The sequence below is a fragment of the Falco biarmicus genome, chromosome 4 (assembly GCF_023638135.1).
Source record: "Falco biarmicus isolate bFalBia1 chromosome 4, bFalBia1.pri, whole genome shotgun sequence".
In the NCBI taxonomy this organism is placed as follows: domain Eukaryota; kingdom Metazoa; phylum Chordata; class Aves; order Falconiformes; family Falconidae; genus Falco; species Falco biarmicus.
Window position 1 is genome coordinate 102349007 of NC_079291.1, and position 9541 is coordinate 102358547.

Sequence of the window (9541 nt, forward strand, 5' to 3'; positions counted from 1 at the left end):
AACTAAAGCAAAGATGCGCCTAACACCGTCGAGAACAGCCCCTCCTCTCCCTCAGCCCAGCCCTCAGCTGTTCCCCAGCACATGCTGGCATGGGCAAACCTGGCACCCAGGGCTGGGCTGCTCATGCCCTGCCCCTTCACCTCGCGGCCAGAGAGCTGAAGGACGAGCCCTCAGCAGCTCCCAGGGAGCAGCCATGTGGGTTATAACGAAGCACACTGGCGTGACCACCCTGTCAGAAGGGCCCTGCACCAAAGGTGCGATGGTCGGGTGTAGCACGCAGTGGCCCTGGAGGAACCACGGTGCATTACTGGTGTGTACACAGGAGAGCTGCTCACCTACTCATAGACTGTCATCTCTGCCCCTCTCTCAACCTGGGTATGACACCACCCTGTGCTGTTCAGAGCAGGGAGGGGACCCACAATCTCCAAGGTGATACTGTCCTCAGTGGTGTAAAGGCACAGCACAGCCCTGTGCTGCCACAGCTCCCCTGACCGCCCTTCCAAGCCAGACGTAACTGCGTGGCACACTGCCCGCACGCAGAGGTAACCTGGGCAGCTGCTAAAACGAGAGCTGCTACCAGGATGCACAGGACAGGCTAATGGACCAGACCATTGCCACCAGGAAGCCCTGGCCAGCCCATGCCGAGGCCACATGTGAAACAAGCCTGGGAGGCTCAGCCAGACCCTGCTCAGCAGTGACCCAGTGCAAGGTAGCACAAGGGGCAGCAGGCTTCCCGGCACCTGGAAATACATATATATACACAAAGTGCCTATCACCATATTGATAAACATTCTTTGGAACCACTCTTGACAGTTCCTCAGTGAGGACCAGGGGTGCAAATGCCAGCTCCCCCCACTCCCTGCCCATGCCCCAGTGCAAGCCTCGTGCAGAGCTGCCTTTACTGTTCCTCTCTTCCCATGGCTGCTGCGCTGCAAAGCCTTTTGATTTCCCTCAGCCCTGTTTGAAGTTTGCAGTGCACAAGGATTTAAAGATTGAAATGCCTCCCTTTTTCCCTCCTCTCTCTCTCTCATACTCTTCAGAAGGTGAAAGCTTCCCGGCGACCCTGCAAATTCCTGTGCAAGCACCAGCCTGCATGCTGGGCTGGTGCTCTGGAGATAAGGCTCCCACTGGGCTGGGGGAGCAGCGGTGCCAGTACAGTCACCCAGGAGCTAATCTCCCGGAGGAAGGGGGGGCTGCTTCTCTCTGAAATCAAAGTGCTTCTGCCCCACATGGAAGCAAGGTGAAAAATCACCCCTCTGTGTGACACCCTAACAGCTCTGACATAGAGAGCAGCACAAGCAACGGTTACCAAACAGCTCCATGAAGCACCTGGCTGGACGTGCCAGGGGATGTAGGCCTGCCTGGGCTCAGTGCAAGGCACTGGCATTGTCACCTGCATCCTCCGAGGCACCTTGTCTCTGCAAGAGGCTCATGGGCTGCCAAGATCACCCAGCCTGGGGAGGCAGGAGCAAGGGGAAAGCTACAAGACTGGCTCAGCCGCACTTGGCATAAGACACTCCCCAAGCCACCAGCAGCCTGGCATCCCTCTCTGACAGACCACCCGGTAGAGCAGCACCCCAGGACGCCACCAGTTTGACAGTAGCTCCCTTCTCAGTGGGAAGCTGTGCCATGTCCCCACTCCCTCTCCTCTCCCTTTGCCCCGCTCTCTGCAGTTTGCCTCTCTGGCCAAGGCAAGCATGAGCTTGCTTCAAGCCCAGCTGCATCCCACTCTCCTCTCTCCGCCTCATGATTCACCCAGAAGCAGCCACGAGGCCCAGGGGACAGCTCTTGCTCTCCCCGAGGGCTGCTCAGTGCCCAGCAATAGGCAGGTGGACATCTGCCTGATTTATGGCTGTTATTAGGCCTTGGCTGATGTGATGCTGAGTCCTGGAGCAGGCCAGAGGCCAGCAACGCCTCCCAGGAGCAAGGAGGCTGCAGTCAGGGAAGAAGGTGGGCTGCAGGGTGCCCAACACCTTTGGCGTTGCCCAGCTCACCACAGGAAAGCCCAAGTGCCCTTTTCCCAGTTCCCAGCAGCAACGGGGAGCCAGCCCTGGCCCCCCAGCACTCCTCAGTAAGCTCCCTCATAATATGCTGTCCCACCTCAGCATCACACCCAGGGCTGCCTCCCCCCTTGGCTCCATGCAAGGGGAAGCAGATGGTTAAGAGAATGACCTGCTGCAAATGGAAGCGGGGGAGGAAGCTACCAAAAGAAAGCCCAAAGCTGGCTGGAGGCACTGACCCCCCTGGGAGGCATTTTAATCACGACTGCTCAGCCTTTCTGATTAAATCCTGTGGCTGGAGCGCTGGTGCCTGGTGAATATTCATGCAGCAGAACAGGAGCCCTGAAAACATGCCTACAGGGAAAGGAGCAGGGAGACGGATGTGAGGGGCTCTTACCCCTGTGCTGGGCAGCACCAGGTCATCATATTTGCACTTCCAAGACTGACAATTACCAGCTTCAAAAGCAGCAAAGCTATAGAAAGAGCAGCTCCGGTCAGAGAGCAGGATGGGCAGCAGACTCCTCCCAGGGAGCTGCACTGTCAGCCTGGGAACGGAGCTCCAGACCCACACTGGAAACCTCTTGGGGGAAGCAGGGCTGCCAACCGCTGCCCAATGGTCTCCTGAGTCCGCCAGGGTGAGAGCCCATCTCTCCTGTCCTCCTGTGCTGCCAGAGGCTCTCTGGATCCCCAGGCAGCACCCCAGTCCACGATGCAGCACGAGGCATGGGCTCCAACCAACACTCCCACCCTAAGAGCCTTGGCATCATTAGCAGAGGTTCCCTTTCCCCTACAGCAAACATTCTGGCCTTCTGCATGCCAAGGAGCTCCAGGGATTGGGAAGAAAGCAGCTCAAACTGCCTCCCTGACCCAGAAGGGGATACACCCCTGACCCTCACTTGGGGGGACCGAGAACTCAGAAACAGGATCCAATGCATCACCACCTGTCCTCTTCTGAGCAGCAGAGCCAGTGTCCAAGAGAGCAAAAGCCACCACTCTGACTGCAACACACTGGGTGGCCACCCCAGAGATGGCCAGGGTGCTCAGGGGGCAGACAAGGGTAACTTTCACATTTGCAGCTGAGCAGCAGTAAAACACCTCCAGACAGAAAAGTCAGGAAAGGAGACAGGTATGGGTAAGGTGGACATTCCTCACCGCTTCTGAAGGGCTTTGGCAGACCTCTCAAGATTTTCATGATTCTCGACAGGTTAAGGAGATCTCCGAAGTAAACCAGACTCCACTTACCCAGCAGAAAGTATGAATGTCACTCTCCCGGTAGCTCTAAAGACGGGAACTAAAATAAAATAACCAAGAATACTCTAAAACCATTCCCTAACGAGGAACTGAACTCCTTAAGCCTCCCACCTTAACTCTGTGGTCAGCACCTCTAGCTGTGATGGACCTAACAGGGGAGAAAGCTCCTGAGAATGGGCTCCTCAAAAGAGGAGACGCATGCAAGCTGTGAAAGGCCAGCCCTTGGACCCTTGCCCAGCTTGAAAAAGATGGCTCTGATGTGTTCAGACATGGGAGTCAGGACAAATGTGCTCCAGGGGCGGTCTTCCCTGCCAGGCTGGGATTTTTGGTGAGGTATCTTGGACAAATGGGTCTCCTCACCAAGGCAAGCTCCTGGGCTACAGGCTGAGGAGCTGTGTACAAAGCTCGAGGGGAACAGAGGCAACACAGCAGCCACAGCTAGGCACGGCTGAGCCTCCACCCTTGCCACCCGCCCAGCAGCCTGGCCCAGTGAAACCAGTCTGGAATGGCATAAAGTCAACACGACATCAGTCTCCTACGATGTCCCGGCTTCACATTGCGCTGCTGGCCACGAACATAGCCCCACCACCCCACTGTCACCCTCAGCAGCCACAAGCAGTTTTTAGCAGCCATCTGCGAGGAGCTGGGGTCAGTTTTGAGGCTGTGAGTCCCCATGAAAGGCACTGGCTTGTGGTGGCCCAGTCTTCCCTGCCTCCTACAAAGGAGTAAGCTGAGAACACACACAGCTCACAGGCGGGCGGAAGGGCCCCCTGCCCCGTGTTTTAGGGGAATCCAGCCTCCCTCAAAGGGACCATAAAGCTCACAGGCAGGCAGGGAAGCTGCTCCCTCCTCAGATGCTGACCCTCAGGGCACCCACCTAGGTGCTATTGTTGCCTTCCTGCAGGAGGAAGGTGCTCCAGCACGGTGCTGTGCGCTGGCAAACAATGCAGCCAGGTCTGAATGTCCTGGCCACCAGCTCTGCAAACCCACCCGCACACCCTCCCCCTGCACACAGCAACAGCATGGGGCCAACACAGATGCCAGCTGGGCAGGGGACTTCAAACAATAAAGACAGAAAACCCAAACCAGACCTCCACAGCCAATATCAAAGATAACAAAAGGCCCATTTTCCAGTGTCTTGCTTCCCTCCCCAGTACGGCTCTTCCCCTTCCATCTTCTCCCCTCCTTCATGAGCACACCTCTCCCAGTCTCCCTTCCCGCTGGAAGATGACGACACTCTAATTGCAAGGGCCCCCTGGCCGCGAGGCTGAGGCAGCTTGACGCAGGACTTCAGGATGTGATTGTCTCCTGCCTTTGTGCAGGGTTAAGTGTGCGAGGAGGCAGGGCTTGCATAAACACACTCGGGCAGAAGCTGGAAAGGTCAAAACCACCCCCCATCTCCAGCAACGGGCATGTGTGTGCCTGCACCCACGCTCAGCCAGCCCTGCGGTTACAATTAAGCCCCAAAGAGCCCCAACCCACCGATGGGCTGGTGCTGCCCATTCAGGACCGCCTTGAACAGGTCTCCTCTTAAAGCCCTCGCTCCACCTTTTGAAAGAAATCTTCCCCTCGCTGAATAAGCTGGATAGAGAGAGGTAGAAAGGGAGGGCAGCTGGTAGTCGAGGGTCACGGGAGCACCACAATTTAATGTACGGCTCCCCAGGCACTCTTGGTAATTCGGCGCTTGGCCCCTCCAAAGAGGGCTCTTGCCCGCCCTCCCCCAGAGCCGCTCCTCAGTTCAGCGATGGTTGGATGCCTCCATTTCAGATCATGCATCCGCGAGCAAAGAAAGGCTGATGGTGAAGGCAAAGCTCAGGCAGTGGGGAGCTCCAGGTCCAAACCCCGCCTGCTCACAGACAAGCCCCTAGGTCCCTCTTTGCCCTGCCCTCAGCTGAGCCGGAGGGGGCCCCAACGCTCCCCAAAGCCACCCTTGGCAGCTACCACTAGCATCTGCATTTGGATACAAACAACGTGAGAGTTTCAAGCACAGCGCTCTGAGGTTTGTCACAGCTGTGCCCTGCAACACTAAGTTGGCTGCAGAAAGGTGATATCAGGTTTTAGAAGCCACACCACAAAGCGCAGGTGTTGGTTGGTGCCACAGCCAGAATCCGGACTGAACTGTTTGCTACCAGCAGACAGGTATTCATTTTTAAGAGGGCTCCCTCCACATCGAGCTCAATCCCTCCCTCTCGAGCAGAGACAGGGAAGCACTTGGTCCCAGAAGAGAGAAGAGCCACCCGGGCTTGGGAGCAAAGCAGCGTGCCAGCCACTGGGCTAGCAGCTTGGCCATCCCAGGAACCAGCTGCTTGCCTAGCCAGCACCCTACAGCGCACATCACAGCCTCGCTGGTGACAGCACCTCCAAAGGTGTCTCACTAGCAGCCATCCTCACAGCTGAGTAACGACGCTTTGTTCTTGCATACCACCTCTAGCCTCGGTCCCCTTACAGAGCCCCCTTACAGAGCGCTTCCCTGCAGCGTGCCCTCCACTGCCACCCTTCCCAGTCCCTCCAGCATCGTTCCCCGATTTGGAAGGGACTCCCAATCCAAATCTTGCTGCCAGTCCACAACCTGCACTCCCCTGATGCAGAATGGGCTCCCTGAGGGGGACCACGCAGAGCCCTCCACATAGGTGCTGCGCTAAAGGTTTAATGATTTAATGATTTTCACACCCTACCTGTCACAGTCACCAGCATCGAAGCCACGAGCGGACGGTTGTTGTCCAGCTTACGGCTCAGCCTTAGCTCCCCGCTCGATTGATTTACAATCAACAAGTGCAGTTCATTTCCCCGCTCAAAGGTGTAGAAGAGGCGGTCGGATACATCTGGGTCATAAGCTGGGACCTTCCCTATGACCCCCGAGGGGAAGGTGTTGGACTTATTGGACACATAGTTGTTGAACAGGATCTGAAAGTTCTTGAGAACAGGGCTGTTGTCATTCTGGTCAATGAGTTTGATGTGGACCGTGGCTCTGCTGACCAGAGGGGCAGAAGTAGCCTGCACTACAATCACGTACTCAGATTTTGTCTCATAATCCAGGTCTATCAAGGCTGTGAGCTCCCCAGAAAAGATGTCCATCTGGAATATCTCAGGGATGTTGCCTTCCACAATTTGATACATGATCTGGGCATTGGGTCCCTCATCCGGGTCAACAGCTGTGATTTGGGCCACAACAGAGCCTACAATGCTGTTCTCCTTTACCAATACCTCAAACTCTTCAGCGGGAAAGACAGGGGCGTTGTCGTTCACATCCTGAATGGTAACCTGGATATGGACAGGAGTTCGCTGAGGAGGGATGCCCCTGTCCACAGCGTACGCAGTCAACTCATAGATGGGAACATTCTCACGGTCCAGCCTGCGGACAGTGCGAATGATCCCCGAGGTGGGCTCTATGGTGAAGTCTCCATCCCCATCCTCCCCGTTCTGGAAGGTGTACTGCACTCGCCCGTTGGTGTGGGCATCCCTGTCAGTGGCAGAGATCTGGAGCACGCTGGTGAAGGGTGGTGCGTCCTCAGAGATCATGCCCTGGTAATGAGGGCTGACAAACTGGGGGGCATTGTCATTAACGTCATTCACCATGATTTCAACATAGGTAGTGTCCGCTTTCTGGGGGATCCCGTTGTCCTTGGCAGTAATAGCCAACGTGTACGTGACCTGGTCCTCATAGTCCAGTTCTGCCTGGAGAGTGATGGCCCCGGAGTCTGGATCGATGCGAAACTGAGGGACATTGTCTTCTAGGTAGTATGTGATGCGGGCGTTTTCTCCCACATCATCATCTGTGGCGCTGATCACCACCACAGTGCTACCCACGGGCCGGTCCTCGTTAATACTCACAGAGTAGTGGGCACTCTGGAACACGGGCCGGTGCGTGTTGGCATCGGTGATGTTGATGTGAACATGGCAGTTGTCACGCAGAGTGCGATCGGAGGCTGTCACGGTCAGCACATAGCGCCTCTCCTGCTTGTAGTCCAGTGGCAGAGACAGAGTGATGAGCCCCATCCCACCTTGCGTGCTGATGGAGAAGCGGTTCCGTGTGTTGCCTCCCGTGATCTGGTAGGTGATGGCACTGTTCACATCCCGGTCAATTGCCGTGACGCTGAGGACACTGGTCCCCACAGCTGCATCTTCGTTCAGGCGGATGAAGTACTCCTTCTGAGTGAACTCGGGGCGGTTGTCGTTGACATCCATGACAGTAATGGTGACGCTGGCAGAGGCGGATAAAGACGGAGAGCCGTGGTCCCGAGCCTCTACACCAAAAAAATAATGCTCGACTGACTCTCGGTCCAAGGGCCCGCTGACGGTGATCCACCCCGTGGCACTGTTCACCACAAAAGGCGTGTCAGCCGAGACCCCTGTCAGTTTGTACTCCAGGCGTGAATTCTCGCCGTAGTCTGCGTCCACGGCCTGGATGTGGATGACGGAGTGGCCAAGGGGAGCGTTCTCCAGGACAGAGATTTGGAAAGGGGTGCTGACAAAAATGGGGGCATGGTCATTGATGTCCACCACCTGGATGCTGGCCATGCCAGTGTTGTTAGAGAGGGGAGGGCGCCCCGCGTCCTGAGCCCGGATCCTCAGGGCGTACTCCCGCTCCACCTCAAAATCCAGTGGGGCTACCACCTGTATCTCCCCGGTGACGCTGTCGATGGAGAACTGGCCCCGGCTGTTCCCACTGATGATGTTGTAGTGGACCAGAGCATTGTTGTCCTTGTCCAGGTCAGTGGCGGTGACGCGCAGGATCTCGGTATGTGGCCGTATGTCTTCCCTCACCTGGACGATGTAGCGCTTCTCACTGAACTGAGGGGTGTTGTCGTTCTCGTCAAGGACCGTGATGTAGACCTTGACCGTGGCGGAGCGGGGCCCTGGCTCCCTCCCCTGATCATTGGCCTCCACCACCAAGGAGTACCGCTCCATCTTCTCCCTGTCCACCGGCCCGCTGGTGGTGATGAGGCCGGAGCGAGGGTCGATCTCGAAGACGGCGTGGGCGGCCCGCTCATTGACGAAGCGGTAGCGGATGTTGGCGTTGGGCGGGGAGTCGACGTCGGTGGCCCGCAGCTGCAGGATGGGGTACCCCTCCTCCACGTTCTCCCGGATGGTCTCCCGGTACTCGCCCTGCTCGAAGACGGGGTCGTGGTCGTTGCGGTCGGCCACGGCGATGGCCACCATAGTGGTGGCGGAGAGCCGGGGTGCCCCGTGGTCGGCGGCCGTCACGCGGAAGTAGTGCAGCTCCATGCTCTCGCGGTCCAGGGCCTGCGTGGTGGTGATGAGCCCGGCCCGCGGGTCGATGCTGAAAAGCTCCCGCGAGCGGCTGTTCATCAGGGCGTCCATGGAGTACACCAGCCGCCCCGCCTCGCCCCCGTCGGGGTCCTGGGCCGCCACCGCCACCACCGCCGTCCCCGCCGGCTGGTTCTCCGCCACCTCCGCCTGGTAGTTGTACTGGGGGAACAGCGGGTGGCGGTTGGGGGCTGCGCGCCGCCCCCGCCGCCCCGGGGACGGGGACAGGAAGGGCGGCGGGCGCGGCGGGGCGGCGCGGGGCGGGCAGCGCGACGGGGAGCGGCGGCGCGGCGCGGCGGGCAGCCCCGGGGGCACCGGCGCCGCCCAGCACGGCGCGGCGGCGGGGCAGCCTCCGCGGGCCGGCGGCCCCCAGCCCGGCGGCGGCGGCGCGGCGGCGCCCAGCCCGGGGGGGAACAAAGGGAGCAGCAGCAGCAGCGGCGGCAGCAGCAGCAGCGGAGGCGGCCCCCGGTGGTGGCGGTGGCGGCAGCGGCAGCGGCTCGGGGCGGCCGCCGGCTCCTCCGCCGCCATGGTGCCTCGGCGGCCGCCGCCCGGCCCGGGCGCACGGCGGCTGGGCTCGGCGCCGCCCCCGCCAAGCGGCGGCGATGGCCGCCCCCCGCGCCGCGCCGCTGCTGCTGCCGCTGCTGCCGGGGGTGGCGGCGGCGGCTCCTCCCGCAGCCCCAACATGGCTCCCGCCGCCCCGCCCCGCCCCGCCCCGCCCCCGCACTCGCCCCCGCCTGCCCCGCCGCCGCCATCTTGAGAGAGGGCGGGCGGCCGCCGGCAGCGCCGTACAGCGGCACCGCCGGCTCCCCGCGGCCACCCGGCGGGCCCCGTGCGCGGCCCCGGTGAGAGGAGTAACGGGCCCCCTGCGAGGGACGCGTCGGTCCCCGCGTGAGGGGCGCCGTGCCAGGCCCCCTGTGAGGATACATCCCCTGCGGCGAGGAGCGCGCTCCCTGTGTGAGGGACGCGTCCGCTTGTGTGAGCGTGCCGGTCCCCGTGCGAGGGACGAGTCGCCTCCTGCGAGG

General features: G+C 59.9%; 1 protein-coding gene across 4 annotated transcripts in view; it reads right to left on the minus strand.

Annotated features, from left to right (window-relative positions):
- The window catches only part of CELSR3 (cadherin EGF LAG seven-pass G-type receptor 3), a 34649-nt gene extending 25431 nt beyond the window's left edge, over window positions 1-9218 (minus strand). For all 4 annotated transcript variants that reach the window (XR_008821449.1, XR_008821448.1, XM_056336131.1 and 1 more), the window contains exon 1: window positions 5927-9218. Coding sequence is in view for 2 of the 4 variants with exons in the window: in XM_056336131.1 (XP_056192106.1) it covers window positions 5927-9203 (3277 nt within the window). In the remaining 2 variants the exon portion in view is untranslated. The remainder of the gene's footprint in view (window positions 1-5926) is intronic.
- Window positions 9219-9541: the final 323 nt, after the last annotated feature.